Below are 20,901 nucleotides of genomic sequence, written 5' to 3'. Positions count from 1 at the left end.
TGAAGGAGGGCTGGATTTCTCCTCCCAGTGTGGAGGGCTTGTTCTCACAGATGTGTTAGCTTGCATTTATAGTTTGAGGGACTTCCAGCCAGTCCTTAAGTGTCTGAATGAATCTGCAGGAAGTTATGCTATGCAATCAGCTGTCCAAAAGGAGCTGACCAACAATGCCTCCTTCCTGTTTTGGGTTAGAGAACCACCAGATAAGATCAGAGTGGTGGCAAGCCTCTGTACTCAACTCTGCTTTATTGGGCAAGGTGATGGCAAGTGTAAGAGGCGGCCATGGGCTCTGAAAACTGTCTTCCCCTAGCCAAGAATAACCTGGTGAAAGATGCTGCCAGCCCAGGTGGGCACACTAAGGGTCTGACTTTGTGTAAATCAGCTTTATAGGTTAACACGGGGCAAGATAACATCTGAACACACAGTCTTCAAGGGGAGGCCAGCTTCCCCCTGCCCTGGCTTTGGCTTGGTCCCTTCCCATTCCTGTAACCTCTTGTCTGATGAACTCATCTGGAAATCTCACAAGCTGATTTTTCTTCTTCGATGTCTATCCCACCCTCATCCTTCAAATGGACTCAAATGCATTTAACAAATACTGTTGAAATATAACTGAGCAAAATCATGAAAGAAATAAAAACACAATTTGAAAATATGCCAATAAAAGAAAAATCTAGCCCCTGTAGAGCTCAAAGCACCTTCCACAGCAAGTGAGGCCATACGCCCAAGCTCTGACAGAATATGACGGTCTCCTGCTGGCAGAAAGACAGTGACAGAGATGGATCCAGCCTGGTCTCCCTTGAGAAAGGAGTTGCAAAACTGAAAGCTGTCAACATTGGCCTGTGGATTTTGGGTTTTTCCTTTGGACCAGCACAGCTCACTTTGTTTTACATACAGGAATTGACAGAGTGCACCAGAAAGCAGAAATAAAATATACAGATAAAAAAGGAGAGCTATCAAAAAGAAAACAGCTGAAGCAGCTGGTTTAAACAACAGCAGGTTAAGTACCATTACCACAGTTTGATGACATGGTTAGATTCAGCAACTATCAAGGGTAGTGGATTAGTATTGCGGAGTTGCAGGTTTGAATCTCCATTCAGGGCATGAGGCTCACTGGATGGCCCTGGAAAAAGGCACCATGGCTCAGTATGATTTACCTTACAGGGTTGTTTACCTCACAGGTAAGATACAGGTAAGACATCTCAAAGGCAAGACAGAATGGCATACATGCACATATACTCGCCTACCTATCCACATACCACCTTTCCCTCCTTGGGGGAACAGCAGTATATAAATATAATGTATGTATGTGCCATCAAGTTGCCTGTCAACATACGGCAACACTATGAATTTCACAAGGCAAGGAATACTCAGAGATGGTTTTGTCTGTTCTTTCCTCTGTGAAATATAGCCCACATCAGTTCATATTCACTGGTGGTTCCCCATCCTAGTCCTAACCCAGGCTGGCCATGCTTAGTTTCCAGTTCCAAGGTCCTTCAAGATATTTAGGCCCCTGTCAAAGCCTTAATTCAGTAAGTTTGACCAAAGCTTATAAAACTGCTGCAGCAGATAAAGATTTTCTAAACGTGAGATATTTACCTTGACCTGGCAGCAGGATATATTGCTGGGTTGCTCAGTGTGCTTGCGGAAGCAGTTTCTGTGAGCATATGCATGTATAAACACCATTGAGATATGGTCTGACACTGCACAATTTACCTCTATATCACAATCATGTAATGTCTGGAAACTGAGCTACAATGGAAAGGGTGGAATTCCCTCATGTGTAACTGATGTAACAAAGGAATATTGTGCTTTCCAGGTACACCAAGAAGTACTTTGTACCTCACAACTTAACATCCCCGCAACAATGCTGCAAAGTACCAGCAAAGAGGTAGCTGAGGGGATGATGTAGTTTAACTATTGACCACAAGGGCCTAAATCCAACATCATGATTCTTTCCTTTTCACACAAAATCACCACAACCCTCCAGAGCTTGTTTTGTAGGCACACAGTGGGTTTGCAGCAGGGACTGAGATCACACCCCAATTTGGAACACTGTTTTAGGATGAATCTGTTTTTCAGTTTAACAAGTTGTGTTTTACCTGTTTGTGTGTCAGATGATAGAAAGAATATAGAGGATGAAAGAAGAGAGTGGCATGGGCACGGTCATCCAGGAAGTAAAACTGGGATGCAAATTGGGGAGAAGGGATTCATCTGACAGCTTAAACAAGACATTAGGAGCCTGGAACCAGGCTCTGTCATGCCACCAGGAGTAGAATGGATGGTAATGTGGAAAACTACTATTTTGGTCTGTCTCCAGAGAGTTCATTAGAGGAAGAGCTAGAGTATGGCATAGGATTAAGAAACAGAAACAAGCAGAGGGCAAAACAGGAAGAGACAGAAGCCTAGACAAGGACAGTGCAGTTGTTCTGGGCTCACAGCTGAGGTCTGCAGCAGTCTTTGCTGTCTTCTTTCTGATTCAGGAGAACTAAGCAGTGGGCTCAGCTTCAGCTTAGGACTCAGAAGGCAGCAGGCATCCCACAGGACCACTAACACTACACACCACTACTCTCACTCCACCCCCCCCCTTTCTTATCTTCAGTTGTAAAAGCCAGCATGACCAAGTATGACTAAATAAGGAGAGATCTCTGAAAGCCAACACAGCCATTTAAAAATTATTTGGGAAGAGGAAAAACAGCAGGAGAGAGAGAAACAGAGAGAGAGGATGGTGCTATTTGGGAGAGGTCAGGAGCTTCTTGCCTAGAAAACAAAGCAAAACCAGAAATGGAAGGAAAAGGCTCCATTTAATAGCTTCCTTCCACAGAGTAGTCCAAAAACTCAACACTGAAGACATCATCCCAGTTAAAACTATGTACAACACACATGTACGCGTGCGCACGCACACACACACTTACCTCTAGCACTGGTCCAGCTCCTAAAATAGTTCTCTCCACCCCACTGGCGTAACCCTTCTGGCTCAGGGCTGTTAGGCAGTGGATCAGGAAGTTTGTGCTCTGTGTCTTCCCCGACCCGCTCTCGCCCGAAATGACAATGCACTGGTTGATACGTTTCTTCAGCATGGTGTGATAAGCCACATCAGCAATGGCAAAGATGTGGGGCTCCAGCTTCCCGAGCTGGTGGTTCTCATACATTTGGACGTACTTGGGGTTGTAGATGGGCAGGAATTTGAAGGGGTTGATGGCAATGAGGATGCTGCCCACGTAGGTGTAGATCTTCTGCTTTAGGAAGCGCCGCTTGAGGTTCTCCAGCAGAATGGTCTCTGTCAAGTTGGGGAGGTTGCAGAGGTCATTGAAGTCCTCCTGCTGCCAGGGAAGGAAGCCCCTTTCCACCAAACGCCGGGCCCCGTCTTGCTCCTCTTCTTCCTCAGAGTGCAACTGCACATGAACATATTTGATGGTCCCATCAGCGTTCCTCTCTTGTAAGAGGAAGTAATAGCCATCTTGCTGAGGGTGGACGTCCTGGGCCCGGCGGGGCCAAAGCAGGACCCTGTGGACAGGGGAGTCATTCCCATCCAGAACCCACTCCTCTCCCCCCGATTCTTTCACTTCCACAAGCACATAGTGCTTAGAGATGTCTAGACTCAAGCAACCAACGACATCCTTGATGACATCAGCAGTGGTGGTGTCCTTAGTCGCTGTCACCCTGCAGCAGGAAGCGCTTTCGGCTGAGAGCTGGGGATAAATGTGAAGAGTATAGGAGGCCACATTCTCTGGGCAGGTGAGACTGCCAGCATCTTTTAAACTCATCCTGGCACATGCCCGGCCTTCAGCATGCCACCTTGGGTGCGTTATCTGAAAGCAAGGAAGGAGAGTCTCATCAGAGACATATCACAACTTGAGAGCCAGGAGCAGCAGAGAAAGAAGAGCCAGTCGTCACCAGTGTGGCAGGAAGTTCTGGAGCCAAGAGTTGTCCTTGGTTAGAATAACACCAGACAGGAGCTGCAGGGAGACAACAAAAGAAGGTGAGGAGAATCTGACAAGACTGCCACATACAGAGAGGAGAGGTAGAAGAACTATCAGGGCCTGAGCAGTGTTTTAAAAACACAGATTAGAAGAACAAAGCTGACAGAGATGACACTTCAGGCAGAGGTTCTACACCACAGAATTCCTCACTGGAACTTCACATTTTAGCACATATAATGGGAGCAGAGGGATCTAAAAGCACAATCCCACCAAGAATTAGCTGATTTGTTTGATTCAAGCCCTTCCCCACACACCACAAGCACTTTTGGCTCAACTGCATGCAGACAGATGGACAGACTGCTCTCCATCCCCAAGAGAGATTTGTAACAAGACAAAGAAAATGCAACTGAACTCTTCAGAGGTCATTTTGCTCCTGACAACCCCATCTGTGTTGCTCCAAACAGCAAATGGTTTTTCCTTTCTAAGAAAATAAGACTTCAAATGGAGGGGGGAAGCAGTAAAGAGCCTCCAGTTGAAGCGCCAACATTATGTTTTCAGCTCATGAAACATCCCTGGGAATCATATAATCATAGAGTTGGAAAGGGGCTACCTAGTCTCGCTCCCAGCCATGCAAGACACAATTAAAGCACTCCTAAGGGACAGCCAACCAACCTCAGTGTAAAGATCTCCAAAGAAAGAGAGTCCACTACCCTCCTGGCAGACCATTCAACTATTGAACAGATCTTGCAGTTATTAAGTTCTTCCCATTGTTTACGCGGAATCTCTTTTCTCATCATTTGAAACCACTGGATCATACTCTAGTCTCCGGAGCAGCAGAAAACAAGCTTGCCTCATCTTCCACATGAAAAAATTCCTCTAGGTACTGAAAGATGGCCTCCAGGCTCTGCTTGTGGGTGCTCTGAAATAGGCCATCCACTGCTGGGCAAAAGATGCTGGACCTTGGCTCCAGCAAGATCTTTTTGAAAAAACAATCTCAATTTCTGTTCCAACCAGTCACCTGGCTGGTTGCTGAGTGCCTTCAAATTGTTTCTGACTTACAGCAACCCTAAGGCAAACCTATTACAGGGTCTTCTGGTTTGGACAGTGTCTGTCTTGCCCAAGGTCTCTCAGTTGATTTGCAAGGCTTAACTCTGAACTCCAGAGTCATAATCCAACACTCCTAAAGAGCCCCCCCAAAATTAGCCAAGAAGAAATGCACAAAAAGGGTAAGTAACCAAAAGCCGAACAGCACCAGAAAGACTGTATGGTAGAGATTAAGCATGCTCTTTTACAGCAGAAACATTTGATCTGCATTATCTCTTGTAAGCTGCTTTGGCCCTCTGTGGGGAAAGTTGATAAAATTGTTCTAAATAATACTTTCTTCCAAGTCTTGAATGCTTGCTTGGATAGGGAAAGATTGGTGGGAAGGCATTTGGAAGCCTCCCTGTTGCTCCCCCCCCCAAAAAAAAAGCACTGGAGTCATGCTGAATTGAGGTGAGCCAAAATGACTGAAGGCTTGTAGTGTGGTTCTAATTATGAGATCCCAAAAGAAGCAGTGAAGCGGAATCACCATGGAAATGCAAAAGGACATTTTCTGGGGGAACTTCCACTCCTATAATTTCCTCCAGTAAATATCCTTTTTAAAGAAACTCATAATGTAATGAATGAATACAAGTGAGATCTGGCAGCTAGAACAGAGACAACACTAATCAAATCTAAAATCAAAGAGCAGAAAATCAATTCCATGACTCAAAACTTCTTTAATGTATTTTGCACCAAGCTCCACTTCCTGGATTTTGGGTAAAAATAAATAGATCCCACAATGTTCAAGGCTGCCTACCTCTGATTTAAACCATTTTTCATTGACTCCCCTCTCCAATAGGGTTCAACCCATTTCTACTAAAGAGGATAACATTTACATATTTATACAAAATGCTTTGTATAAATTGTAACCAATTATGAATTGTAATTATATAAAATTGCATCTTTTGCAATATTTTAACTTCGTTTCAATATGCCTACAAAACCAGCACAATTGTATACATGTTTACTCAAAAGCACTTCTGGGGCTGATTCCTAGGACATTGGCTACAGAACTGCAGCCCAAAACAGGAAGATTTTCTTTTCCTGGAAAATGGACATCTCAAATATTTCTAGAAAGTCCATCCATCATGGTAGAAATGATCATGTTTTCCAGATGTTCAGATATTCAGTCCTCCACTTCTACCATATTTAAAACAAGGACAAAAATATTTTACCATCAGTATGCATGTATAGTGTAGTGGTTTGAGCACTGGACTATGTCTCTGGAGGCCAGGGCTCGATTCCTGGCTCAGCCATGGAAATCCACTGGGAGACCTTGGGCAAGTCACACTCTCACAGCTTCAGAGGAAGAGAATGGCAAACCCCCTCTGAAGAAACTTGCCAAGAAAACCCTGTGATGGTTTCACCTTAGAGTCCCCCTAAGTCAGAAATGACTTGAAGGCCCACAACAACAAAGCATATTGGAGGAATGTTCTGTTCGGAAGTCTGTGTTGTTTTTGTTTTTAAAAACCAAAACCTGCATTTCATAGTGTTGAGGTGGAGAAGTTCTGCAATCAGAAGGAATGAAATCCCAGTTTCAGTAGAAATGCTGGTTATGAGCCAATTAAACTATTCAAATGATTTCACTGGAAGTCTGGGTGCAGAGTGCAAGGCAGAAAATTCTGGGAGACCTGGGCACTGCCTATCCAGGAGTGCCGCCTGTGAAGCTGTAGCTGTGTGTGTCCTGCAAAGGCTGGAGCTTTTCACATGAGAGAGAGAGAGTTCTCCAGTCATGCACACTGGAATGGGAAATGGGCATGACCAAGTCTGGCAGAGTCTCTCAGTTCATTTGGGAAGTACTACTGCAATCTCTAGCAGTCCTTTGGGGACTGTCCAGGTCAAACCCAGAAGAGCAGAAACACATGGCAAAAGTGAGACATGATGCAGAAGTGAGAAGAGGCTGCTAACAATCTGAATTCCCCAAGCGATCGCATAACACAGCCTCATTAAACAGTCCTGCCCTTCTCAAACAGCCACCTACACAGAGAGAAAGTGGGATGGTTTTGCCATTAAGTCTCCCGGGTGCAGAATTAACTGTGTCAGTGTCCTAGAGAACTGGCTGTAGAAGCCAGTTCAAAGTACATACCCCAAACACAGATGGGCCTTGTGATCCCTTCCAACTCTTCTATGATTCTACCACCACTGGGACATCACCATTCCCTCAAGCCCAAGTCCTATCCCAATTTGCAGCCTTCCTTGAAGGAAATGGACAGGCTGATAACCCCAGGACCTTGTTGACAGCAGCCCACCACAGATTTCAAAAGGCCTTTTTGAAAACTAGTCTTAAAAAAGCAAACAGGCTTGGCATATCAAAGCCAGGCGAAGGCAGAAGAGGTGGTGGGGTTGGGAAGGGGAGCCAAATCCACAGGCCACAAAGATCATTCTTACTGTATATACTTATGTATAAGTCTAGAAATTTAGGTTAAAAAATTGACCCCAAAAAACCGGAGTCAACTTATCCATGGTTCAATGTAAGTACTGTATCTTAACTCTTATTTAAAGGAAGGAACAACAACAACAATAATAATATATTCCTCCTTTTCCTTGCAGAATCAAGGTGGATTTCCCCTGGTGAAAAGCAAGAGTATAATCTGTACTGGAATCGCTGCCCCCCTCTACTCTCTCATCCATCCAGCCTTAACAGTAAGCGCAAAGAGTTATGTCTGCTGGAATTTTGTAAGTTTTTATAGACATTGTTTTGCTTTGCTTCATCCTTTGCTATATGCCCATAGGTTTTACCCTTGACTTATCCACAGGTCATAGCAAAATCCATAATTTTGGCCCCAAAACTTGCCCTTGACTTATATATGAGGTCAACTTATAGTTGAGTATATACAGGTATTTTTGATTTGTTTTTATCTCATCAGGCAAGATCTCATGGAAGCCATGCTGGCCTATTAAGGGAGAAAAAATGAAAACATAATGGTAGTCCTATTATATATATGAAAAAGGAAGAAGTGCCACCAAAGTGAAGGAATACTGAGAACAAACCATAAATCCAAATGCTTGCTCATTTCATCATATTGTAAGAGATTAGTCACAGTCTCTCAGCCTCAGGGGAGGGCAATAGCAAACCTCCTCCGAACAAATCTTGCCCAGAAAACCCCAGGATAGGTTAGCCTTAGGGTTGCCATCAGTCAGAAATAACTTGAAAAGGTAGTCTTTGTAACATTACACTAATCTTTTTAACTGCAGCCCTATGCAGCAGGTTCTGCTGAAAGCCAGCACTTCCTGACCATCTCACACCCTCCAAGAAGAAGAAAGCATTCTCTCTCCCACTGAATGCATCCATGACTCCAGAAAGGAAGCTTGCAAAGGTAAGTGGGGGAGAGAGAAGATACTGTAATGAGTTTCACTTCAAACCAATGAGCCCACAAACACTGGATCACACCATTTCCCAGAGTGACAATGGAGAAGGAAAAAGGCAGAGATCAGAAGAAGGCACGCTTCAGACAACAATGCATGACAGGAAAAATAAAAGACATATTTGATATATGAAAAGGTAGAAGTGCCCCCAAAGTAAAATATACTGAGAGCCACAACGAGCATAAATGGAACATTACGGAGGGGATATTTTCAGAAGTATTCTGATGAGGCAAAAATGTCTCCCGGGTGTTGTGTGCCTTCACGTCATTTCTGACTTACGGCAACCCCAAGGTGAACCTTTCATGGGGATTTCCTAGCAAGATTTGTTCAGATGTTTGTCTATGCCTTCTCCTGAGGCTGAGAATATATGACTTGCCCAGAGTCACCCACTGGGTTTCATGGCTGAACTGGGAATCAAACTCTGGAGTCAAGAGAATCATAGTCTCAAACTATTACACCACTTTCTACCCCTCATGGAAAAATCAGAGTCTTTGTTCACAGCCCATGAAGTTTGAGCACCACTACACAAGCCTCAGGGTGGTGTATGGCAAGGCTTAGGGGACACTGAGAAACAAGGATGAGAAATGCCTCCCAACACCACTCCATGGGACTTTTGGAAGAGCTACAAGACAGCACAGAGCCATGAACCTAGCTAGCAAAAGTTTGCACTCCATGCATATTTACTGAACAACCAACTCAGGCCAAGACTCCAGAGGGAGACCAAAACAGAAAAGGCTTTGTGTTCTCTGGCTGTAGGCTTTGGGGCAATGAACTCACTGCAACGTGATCTCTAAACCCATCTATTTAAGGAGAAATTAAGATTTAAGCAAGTCCTCTGCCTGCATGTCTGAGTCCTAGCAGAACTGGGGGGGATTCAGTTTTCAAGGCAGATGAATATGTAAAGACCTGACTCCTTTCTCGAGAAATATGAGACATGCAGCAGATCTGATTTACTTCTCTGCATCCTCACACTGCTGCCGCTGCTTCCTTGGAGGGAATCTGTGGGATCTCCTTCCATTAGACGTTTTCAATGGAATGGAAAGCTTTTGATGCCAGTTGCCTCTCTCTTGTGCCATGGGATATGTGTGTGGGCTAGAAATGAAGTGGCCATTTCGTCCAATTCAGAGCAACAAGCAAGCATTCAGTTTGAAAAAGGAGGGTGGGGAAAAAGCTGGAATTTCAAGATACAAGAGAAGCAGTGGCAGTGAACCACTAAAGAAAGAGAAGCGTCTTGCTGGCTTAGAGAATAATTTGAAAGGCTCTTTATTGACTTCTTCCTGTCTGGACAGCCTTCTGAGCCAATTGAAAAATAAAAAACCAACCAACTCCAAGCAATTCTTATGTAGTCTTAGTCTACATTATTCTGCTCAACTCATGCTAAAGTTCTCACTGTCCATCAGAGAACCTGCAAAACTTGTGGAGAATCCTTACCTTGCATGTCTTAAGACGACTGGAAAATGAAGCACAGCATCTACAATTCTACCCCAATCCAGCCAGAGCAGCACTTTAGTCTACATAAACCCATAATTTTAAGTTGCATGTTTAACCAGTGAATCATGTCAGAGCTAAAAAGGGAAAGCTACCATTACAACAAAGTCGTGAGGCGTGGGGAAGAAAAGGCAACCATTTGCACATTTTAGCTTTTTCCATTTTTGTGCACAGCCTAACATTCTTGGGCTGAGGCTCTTTTTCTTTTCGAAGAGGTATGATGTTTTGCAAGAGCAAAGAACCTCACATACGTTCACTCATGTATTGTGATATTGGCCTCTGTATTGGCTGGCAGGGCTTAAATGCACTAAAGGCGCCACAAGATCCAGCTTGGAAGCTAAGCAGAGCCAGTACTGGTTAATACTTGGATGAAAGACTGCCAGGGAACCCCAAGTGCTAGAGGCTCTACTTCAGAGGACGGAACTGGAAAAAGCACCTCTTGAGTATCCTTGCCTAAGAAAACCCTGTGAAACTCATGGGGTCGCAAGTTGAAGGCTCACACACACATACACACACGCCCACAACAGCTAAGGACCACAACAGCTGAAAACACCCGCTATCCCTAAACATTGCCAAAAGTTAAAAGGGGGAGAGAACTCCCTAGACTACTAAAACCCTTAAACCTAAAACCCATAACTAATACAAGCTGCCTCACTGAGTCAGACTATGTCATTGCTAGCTCAGCCTTGTCTACAGCTGGGCTACAGAGTGGTAGCAATGGTTCTGGGATGGGTCCCCCCCCCCCCCCCCCCCTGTACCTTGGGATGCCAGGGGAACCTCTGAAAGAAGAGCTGCGGCTCTACTACCGAGTTATGGATGTTTCCTTAGTTCGGGCATGAGTGAACCTCTGCGCATGCAGTAATTTGGGATGACAACCTCCACAGTTCTTCACTACCGAGTATACTGACCAGGGCCTCCACTAACTGGAAGTCCTAAATATCTTGGAGGGCCAAACATTCTCCAGCTTTCCCTTAGCACTGTGTGCATTCACAAGAAAGCAGTCAAGATGGCAAGATGGAGGTTGGTGTAGCGGTTTGACTGCTGGACATCAACTGTGGAGACCAGGATTCAAATTTCCACTCGACCATGGAACCTGCTGGGCGACCCTGCACAAGTTCTATAGTCAGAGGAAGGCAAAATCAACACCCCTGAACAAGTCTTGCCAATAAAACCCCTTGCCAGGATCACCTCAGGATGGAAACTTGAAGCCACACAATGGAGTTTATCACACAGCAGGAATTTCTCTTAATTTCGAATGAAAAGAAAGTGGGGCCAGAACGCATTTACATGAATTCACTAGTTCAGCGAATTTACGTGAATTCAAATTGCATTCAAACCGACTCCCTATTGCCCAAAAATAGCTTCCCATTGCCTGAAATTGCATGTGGTAGTCTATCATGCAATAACGTGAAACTTCATGATTGCATTCGGACTGACTTCCCATTGCCCAAAATTGTGTGTGGTAGTCTATCACACAATAACATTAAACCCCATGATTGCATTTGGATTGCCATTGGATTATACTTCCAATTTCCCTTGTCTGATAAACTCCATAGACAACATCCTTTCTCTCAGCTTTGGGGGAAGGTGTTTCAGGGTCTCCAGTAGATGGCTAATAAACAAAGCTGGTATATCGGGGTGGTTAGAAAACTGCTCCCCTTCCCTCCATTTTAAATCAGACCTCAGCTATGAACTCACACAGTGACCTAAACCCACTTCAGCCCCACCTGCTCCATTCTCATGTATGCAATATAGAAAAGCCACAAGCCAGTGGAGAAAAGAAAGCTTTACAGACAAAAGGTCCACATTTAATTGCCAGTTGGCAAAATCTCAAACACCATTCCCTGGAAAAGAGGCCTCTGTCAGTCCAAGAACTGAGAGATGGCAGTGCCCTCTCTTGGCATAAACCACTGGTGGGCCAGAGTACAGCAGTGGAGAAACTGCTTTGTATACAGGTTGTAGGAGGCTCAAACTGAGGTATCCTGAACTAAAGACAGAGATCTCAAGAACAATATCAGAAAGGACAACCCAGCCAGGCAAGGCAAGAATGGGCCTGCTGTCCACAGTTCACAAAGCATCTTCATAAGATAGTGTGCTGCACTGGTCTACCTGGCAGGTCTACTGAAAAAATCATGTCTATAAAATGTTTTGGATGCCTGAAAAGGAAAATATTGTTATGCTAGAAAGTAGCATTTATGGGGAAACTGTTGCGGTTGAAGTGGACCATGTTAACAGCTAATTATTAGAGCAATAATTACCTTGGATTTCAAATTTTCGGGATAATTAATTTACAGGGTTTTCCCTCTTTTACGAACACTGATTTATGATACGTCATCTGTGCTTTCTTTTATTGCGTTATTCATAAGCCATCTGGAGGTGCTGGCAGTATTTTAGTACTCTCTGTATGATAGAACATCAGGAAAGTGTGAGCTGAGGAGAGACTGAAATAGCTTGTGGACAAGAGAGGAACAGATATCTGCCTTCACTCTGCATGAAGCAAACATCTTTATTGTTTCCTTATTGTTGTGGAATTACACACTCCGTAAATAATCCGAATAACCTTTCGTGGCAATAATTGATTGTGTTCACCTCTTTTAAAATCTGTTGTCTACTACCTCAATTTTTATCCAAAACATTTTGCATTGTTATAAAACAACACTTAACATTATTTAATGGGAAGATGACAGTACCACCAGTACACAACATGGAAGTCATCCGTTTAAGACACAATATTTTTCAAAAGAGTAATTAAAACAGTTTCAATTGTAAATCAGGAAAGTGCTTACTATAACATTTGAGTCCCAGTTTTGAGGGGAAAGTAAGGGTTTAAAGTATCAGGATCATCATCATCATCATCACCAGTTTTAAATCTTTAAACCCACATTGAGTCCAAGTTATGAAGAAAAAGTAGGACATAAATTAAGTGAACAATTATAGCAATAACAGCAATAAAATGTTGTGTTACATTTACAACTATCGAGTTTAAAATATTTACGTCCACTTTTTCATGGAACTGCCTTGCCTGACTACATAAAGCATTCCCCCATACAATTAATATTTAATAATTTAATGCCATTTTGTCTTTTTTTTCAACAACAGATTTAATTCAGCCCTTGGAGAATGTATACCACTATAAGGCAGCATTAAACATGTGCACTTGAAAGCCATTAACATCTTCTTGCCCTGGGCCTAAAATGTTTGAGCAGTCACTCTTTGAACTACTAGAGCATGTCAACTTCACCTGAGGTCAACACAGTGTTTCCAGCAAGGATCCCTATTAAAGCAAGTCTTCATGCCTCATTTCACTATCAAAGAGGTGCCTGACAGCATTAGGATACAGAACCCCGCTTGCTTACAAGAGAAGTGGATGTCGGCATGAATGGAAGTTAAGAAAAACACATCCAAACAATGCTAATCCTTCTGCAAACAAACACTGGGCTGCCAAAATCAAGGATATGACAATGTGTAGATTGAAAAAAAGTCATCCTATGTTGGAAAACATCCTAAGTTTACAACGCTGGGCTAAGCATTTGCACCGATCATGCTTGGAAGGCTGTTTCCCTGAACATATGTGTGTGTGTAACTCAACCTGCAAACTGACCTTGGTACAGCTCAGTTTCTAAACGGCTCACCACAACTTTCGTCTTTTGTCAGAACTAAAACTCAGACAAGATAGAAAGCACGCATGCCGGCTTCAGAGGCTGTTCCAAAGAGAGACTTACCTCTTACGATCCAAAAAACTCTGGATCTGTAACCAAAGACTCTTCCTTACTTCACCCTTTCCTCAGCACATTCCAGCTGGCCACCACTGGAAAACTGAACTGGCCGGATCAGTGAAGACCTCAGCCTTGGACAAGATGCCTAACACAATCCATTCACAATGGGATTCCATTAAGATTCTTCTTTTTAAACATTGTTTGTGCCCTAAAAGCATGGCTTTTATGTCACGCTCAGGCTTAAAAAAAAAACCTGAACTCTTTTGAACAACCAAATGTACACCCAGAATAAAAAGATTTTAAGAAAATGTCTGTGCTGTGGCCTCCTCAGCTGAGCTACTCACATGAAACAGACTAAAACTGAGGGCATCAGAGACATTTTAAACATAGATGGCAAATCTTTTATTCATATGCTCAATTACTCAGCTAGTCTCACCCTTGAATCACTGTGGTTTAGAAATCTCTGCTTGCTTAAATTTCAGCCATCAGATAGGCAAGTCTCCTTTTCATGTACACACTGTTCAATGGCCAGCGTTTAACCCTCTTCTAAATTATTCAGCTAGACAACTGTTTACGGTTCCATGGCAGGGCTGGAAGATGAGACTAGGGCTTTGCCAGCCCTATCTTACAGCCCAGACACCCAAACACCATGTTGATGTGGGTTTAGGGGCTGGTTTGACTGACACAGAAAAAGAACTGTGTCAACCTCTGGGAGGGGAGGGAAAGATCTCTTTGTTTAGTCAGCCAGTCATCTGCCAGACTCTGTGTAAAAACGCATGGCTCAATTTGAGAACAGAGAGGAAGTTATCAGGATGGGGTGACGGCGGGCGGGGGAAGCAAAGAGAATCAAGCCTTCTAGGCTCTCTGTTTAAGTGCCTCTACATTTGGCCAGGGGAAAAAGAGAAGAGTGATTCATGCACAGACAGAGGAAATCTCCCTTTGAGAGCCGCTTCTGAAGACAAATGTAGAAGTTACAGGAGGCTGGCTGAAAATAGGTGCATGACATCACATATTCCTTTTCAGTTGGATTTGCCCATGGATCCTTCTCTTCCTCCCCATGTATATGTGTGGCTGAAGGTGTATTTTTCACACTTAACCAGTACACCGAGTTTCATTATTTAAATTTTATCCCACTACTTCCTCAAGCTAAAACAAGATGGAGTCAACTCCATTTTATTCTGACAACCACCTTGCAGGGGAGAGCAGCATAAAATATGGTAACTTCATGGTTGTAGGGAAGGGACACCCAAATAAAAGAATCATAGAAGAGACCTCAAGGGCCATCCAGTCCAACCCCATTCTTCCATGCAGAAATACAAAGCATCCCCAACAAATGTCCATCAGCCTCTATTGAAAAACCTCCAAAAAGGTGATGCGCTGTAGAACAACCCTTACTGTCAGGAAGGTCTTCCTCATGTTCAGTTGAATCTCTTTTCCTGTAGTTTGAATCCATTCCTCTGTGTCCTATTCTCTGGAGCAGCAGAAAACAAGCTTGCTCCATCCTCAGCATGACGCCCCTTCAAATAATTAAACAATAAATAGATCTGCCCCTTTTAAGTTTAACAGTCATGCCATGGGGGGAGAAGTTTTAACTGTATCTTGTTTGTGAAATCAAAGGCTTTCATGGGTGGCATCCATAGTTCTTTGTGTTTTTTGGGGGGGCTCTGTGACCATGTTCTAGAAGAGATTATTCCTGATGTTTCGCCAGCATCTGTGGCTGGCATCTTCAGAGAAATCTTGTTTTATTGTTGTAATCTGCTTGGATTCCGAGTGATTAAGCGGACTATAAATAAATATTATTATTATGTTAACACTCACCACAACAACTTCAATAAAGTGAAACCCAACATTTTGGGCTAACTGCTTTGCTTACCAGTCTTTTATAGCCTCCTCATCTATACAGCGAAGAGAGAGGGCATGAGGGAAAAACATGCTTTAAAAACTGGCCTTAAAGATGAAGAAACCCCAAAGATTGCCCAAACTCGATGGGTGGGGTGTTCCAAGGCTTTGTGGAATGCAGAGCTGCCTTATGATGTAATCCTGACACATCCAACTCCACTGGCGTGTTTTAGCCATTGGCCCCAAAGTCCCCAGCCTAAGTGGAAGGAAATTTCAAATAGACAGGGAATGCCAACAGGATCTAAAAGGGCTTTGAGAGGGAGGGGAAGATTTCCACTGTAGTGAGAGACTCAGGCATCACCTCCTAGGCCTCTCCTACCACTAACATCCTCCAGAAGCACAAAATGTAGGCGTCTTCTTAGTAACGCTTCTGTAAGGAAAAGTGATGTAAGCTGGGCCTGCTCCTCCCATAGAATGGACAGAGGCAGGATTACTAGTCTGAGGCCGCTGGGCGGGAGAGGCTAACCCCTAATTGTAGGGAAGAGAGCAAAAGAGAGGTGGGGCAGGTTTCTGGGGCCCAAGGCTGTAGCAGAGAAATTGGAGAAACCAGATCCCTCTGGCATGAACAGCTAATTTTCTTCAAGTGTACACACACTGCAGCAGACTGTGCCTCTTTAAATGTTATGTAGATATGTTCAATCTGTGTCCAAAACAGAGGTTGCGGAACAGATCTACAAACAGCATAACATCTCCTTCATTGCAAAGGGAGGAGAAGGAAACTGTAAAGTAGTCTCCCTCAGGTTTGGCCATGCTGCTTAGGGGTGAGGAGTGTCACAGTTCAACCCACTTTCGGGACAGAGGATGAAGAAAATGCTTTTGGCAAGAACTCAAAGGCAAATCCCAGCTTTCCCATTCACCTCCTCCAGAGAGAGGGGCTGAGAAGACAGGAAAGAGGATCGCTCACTCAAAGGATCAAGGTTCAGGAGAGGAAGTCTGGAGAGCATTTTGACTATTCAAAGCATACCGTTCCTGTCAAATCAAACCCCTTCCCATCCTCCATAAAACTATTACAGCTACAGCAACCCACCGCCTGCTAGTCCAGTATTTCCTGTGGCCCTATAAGTATTACTGTATTTTCCAGCGTATAAGACGGCTTCTTATATACCTGTTTCTGACCCCAGAGACAGGCGAATAGTGGGATCCTTGCGGTTCCTTTCCCAGAAGGCACTGCGGCCGGGCTCTCTCTTGCCGCCATTGCTGCTGTAAAAGGTGGCGGAGAAGTTCCAGAGCCAGTTGGGCCGAGGGAAACAGGGAAAGAGCCGGCCCCTTATTCCTCGCCGCCACCCGGGATACTCTGCTCCTCCAGTGGCTTCCATGGCTCCAGCGGCGGACTTCTGACATGCCACGGAAACCGCTGGAGGAGTGGAGCATCCCAGGCGGCAGCGGCGGTGAGGGCGACCCCCAACAAACCATGCATTTCAGTATTTATGTTAGGAGAAATAGCTAATACTCCAGAGGACAGGATCAAAATTCAAAACAACCTGAATAGACTAGAAAGCTGGGACAGGGCTAACAAAATAAACTTCATCAGGGAGAAATGTAGGGTACGGCACTTCGGGTGGAAAAATGAAATGCACAGATATAGGATTATGGGGGACACCTGGCTGAATAAGAGAATTATTCATGTGAAAGGGATCTAGGAGTCCAAGTGGACCACAAATTGAACATGAGCCAGAAGTGCAATGCGGCAGCTAAAAAGACCAATGCAATTTTAGGCTGCATCAATAGAACTAGATCAAGGGAAGTAATAGTGCCACTCTATTCTGCCTTGGTCAGGTGCCACCTGGAATAATATTGTGTCCAGTTCTGGGATCCACAATTCAAAAAGGACATTGAGAAACAGGAGCCATGTGTCCAAAGGAGGGAGACTAAAATGGTGAAGGGTCTGGAAACCATGAAGCCCTTTGAGGAATGCCTTAGGGAGCTGGGGATGTTTAGTCTGGAGAAGAGAAGGTTAAGAGGGGATATGAGAGCCCTGTTTAAATAAGCCATATTGAGGAGGGAGTAAGCTTGTTTTCTGCTGCTCCAGAGAATAGGACACAATAGAGCAATGGATGCAAGCTCCAGGGAAAGAGATTCCAGCTCAAGATTAGGAGGAGCTTCTTGAGAGTAACAGAGGAAGACACTTCTTCCTCGGAGATTGTAATGGAGTCTCCTTCCTTGGAGGTCTTTAAACAGAGGCTGGATGGCCATCTCTAAATGGGGATGCTTTGATGGAGAGTTCCTGCATGGCAGAATAAAGGGGTTGGACTGGATCAGGACCCTTCTTGGGGTCTCTTCCAACTGGTCCACGGAATCATTGTTTGTCTGGCTCTTTGCTATGGAATTCTGGGAGTTGGAGTTTGTTGTGGGCCCAACAAACTCCAACTCCCAGAATTCCATAGCAAAGAGCCAGAAGAGTTAAAGCGGAAGGACGGCCGAGGTCAATCCCCCCAGAATTGCCCTCTCAGAGACAGACAGGTCCAATTTACCTTAGAGAAAGCCTAAGCAGCAGCGGCGGCCTCCCATTCTCCTCGCAGCCGAAGGAGCCGCCAGCTTCCCGCCCTCCTCTGAGGCGGAGCAGCCACTTCCGGGTTGGGAGGCAAGAAAAAGGCCCCCGCCAGCAGTGCTGCCCACAAGCCTCGAAGATAATTCCCCAAACGTCTGGCCAAAACTCACCGAATGCCCCCGTATCTCACCAAATATTCAGTCAAAATCCCTGAAAAGTCCCCGTAATGTTAATATGGCAATAAAACGTAGCCCTAATTGAATAAAAATAATTGGAACTTATTTCAACTCTCAAAATTACCATTAAAACCAACCAAATAATCTTTCAGTCCTTCTAATACTTTTAAGATATTTATTTTGACATGAAGGGGGTCCAGGAAGCTTTGTGCCAAATAGAAACGTGTTTGGCTGCAACCGCACTGCAGAAATAAATCCAGTTTGACACCCTTTTAATTGCCATGGCTCAGTGCTAGGGAATCCTGGGAATTCTAGTTTTCGGAGACATTGAGCCTTCTCTATCAGCAAGAGCTCTGGTGCCACAACAAACTACAATTCCCAGGATTCCCTAGCACTGAGCCAGGAGTTGGCAGAGCTTTTCCTGAGGGCGGGTGCAGCGACCACTCTCCAGTCCTCTCTCTGAAAACTTTGAGTGTTTGAGCAACAGAGGTTGCTCTGTAGCCAGCCTCGCTCTCAGGCTGGAGCTGAAATGTGCAAAAGTCACCAAATCTTCACCAAAGTAGAGCCAGGCACCAAAGTCACACCAAAGGCTCTGAAAAATACTGTACCCATTTTGGTGCGAAAGTCACCAGATTGGCCTCTCCTGCTAACTGCGCGTGCGTAGACAGGAGGGGGTACCGGGGGGAGCAACTCGCGCCTGCGCGCTGCTGCTCTTGACGCCACGTCCAGAGAGGGAATTCTTGCCCTCACCTTCTCCTGCTAACTGCGCATGCGTGGGCGGGAAAGGGGGGCGGAGAAGCGCCTCGCGCATGCGTCCTGCTGCTCCAGTAGCCGCATTCAGAGTGAGAATGCTTGCCCTCACCCTCTCCTGCTAACTGCGCATGCGTGGGCGGGAAGGGGGGAACCAGAGGAGCAGCGATACCTTTTATTGGACCATTGAAATGCACAATGTATTTGTTGAGCTTTCGAAGCAGCTCCATGGGCTTCTTTTTCTTCATCTAAATAAATAATTTTTTAAAAAAAAATTATTATTATTATTATCAGGGAAGATGTTGTTTTAATTTGCCATCTTGCCTTATTTTATTGAATTTTAACATGAATACGTATTTCATTTCATTGATTTTTAACATGTACTAATATGTAATTTATTAAATTTTAACTTGTATATATTGTGTTTTATTGAGTTTTAATGTTTACTAATATATATTGTGTTTTACTGAATTTTAACATGTACTAATATATATTGTATTTACACTCATCCCTCCATGTTTGTGGATTTGATCATTCATGGATTTGATTAATATGTTCCCTCTAGGAATCTCTAGGTCCCCCAGCGCAACTCTATGGTCAACTTTAACTAAAAGTTGCACCAAAGACCTAGAGATTATTCCTAGAGAGACCACTCTCCTAGGCCTTTGTAGCTCCTCCAACGCAACTCCATACTGAATGTATCTTGGATGTTGACAAGAGTTGCGCTGGAGGACCTAGATTCCTCTGAGGTACAAACGTGGTGTTTTTATTATTTGCGGTTTTTCCACATTCACGGGGGTCTTGTGCCCCTAACCCTAGTGAATATAGAGAGGCAAGTGTACTTGTTGCAAGCTTTCCAAGCTCCATGGGCTTCTTCTTCATCAGGGAAGGTGTTACCTTGCCTTATTTTATTACATTTTAACATGTATTATATTTAATTATTTTTTGCAGAATGTATGCCATAAGCAGGTTTATTTTATCTGTTTTAATTGATTGTATGTACTGTGCTGTGTAAATTTACAGTGCTATAGAAATAAAGCTTAATAATAACAACAATAACAATGTTGGGAGACAGATGCCTCTGCAAGTAGTTTCAGCCCTTAGTGAAGATGGTCTGCTGAGGAAGAGATCTTTTGCAGGCAGGCTCCACTTCCTTCTGGCCATGCAAATGGGGAGATGTTCAAAGTCCAGGAAATTTAAAGCCCATATGCTTCTTAACAGGGATCTCAACAGGGACTTGCAAAAGAGAGGTTCCTACTGGGAAGCAAATGGACTTTGAACATCTCCCCATTTGCATGGCCAGAAGGAAGCAGAACCTGCCTGCAAAAGATCTCCTCCCTGGCAGACCATCTTCACTAAGGGCTGAAACTACATGCAGAGGCATCTGTCTGGCTAACATCACCAATTGTGTTTTTTCCTCCTGTTTGGTATGTTACATCTTGCCTGATGAAGAAGAAGCCCATGGAGCTTCAAAAGCATGCAACAAGCATACTGTGCATTTCGGTTGGCGAATAAGAAGAAGTTTTATTTATATTGTCCCGCCTCTCCCGATGGATTGAGGCGGGATTACAACAGAATTATACAAACACGATGATACTAATAACAGTTATTTAAAATCCCAATAAAGCTATCACTGATAGATTTGTTTGGATTTCTTAAATGGCCAACATAAATCTCTCTCTCTCAATGTCGCTGGTTCAGTCCCCGCCAGCTGCTCCTCTTCGTCGGAGGCCGATGCTGCATCCGCATGGCAGAATTAATCCAGTTTGACACTGCTTTAACGGCCATGGCTCCATGCTAGGCGGTGCTGGGAGTTGTAGTTTGTGATGGCACCAGGCCAGGAAGGTGAATGTCTCACAAAACTACCCTTCACAGAATTCCAAAGAATACATCCCAGGATTCCATAGCATGGAGCCATGGCAATTAAAGCAGCGTGAAACTGCTTTACTTCTGCAGTGTGGCAGCACCCTACTACTCCCAGAACCAACCAGCTGACATGATAGTCCTGGAAGCCATAG

General features: G+C 44.2%; 1 protein-coding gene across 1 annotated transcript in view; it reads right to left on the bottom strand.

Annotated features, from left to right (window-relative positions):
* The window catches only part of LOC121916623 (unconventional myosin-IXb-like), a 51,042-nt gene extending 33,024 nt beyond the window's left edge, over positions 1 to 18,018 (bottom strand). Inside the window, exons 1-2 of the mRNA XM_042441915.1 lie at positions 17,941 to 18,018; positions 2,910 to 3,806 (exon numbers count right to left, since the gene is read on the bottom strand). Of these exons, the coding sequence (XP_042297849.1) occupies positions 2,910 to 3,761 (852 nt within the window). The 5' untranslated portion in view covers positions 3,762 to 3,806; positions 17,941 to 18,018. The remainder of the gene's footprint in view (positions 1 to 2,909; positions 3,807 to 17,940) is intronic.
* Positions 18,019 to 20,901: the final 2,883 nt, after the last annotated feature.

The sequence above is a fragment of the Sceloporus undulatus genome, chromosome 10 (assembly GCF_019175285.1).
Source record: "Sceloporus undulatus isolate JIND9_A2432 ecotype Alabama chromosome 10, SceUnd_v1.1, whole genome shotgun sequence".
NCBI lineage: Eukaryota > Metazoa > Chordata > Lepidosauria > Squamata > Phrynosomatidae > Sceloporus > Sceloporus undulatus.
The sequence above is the reverse complement of the archived record's forward strand: the minus strand, read 5'-3'. Positions and strand labels throughout refer to the sequence as shown.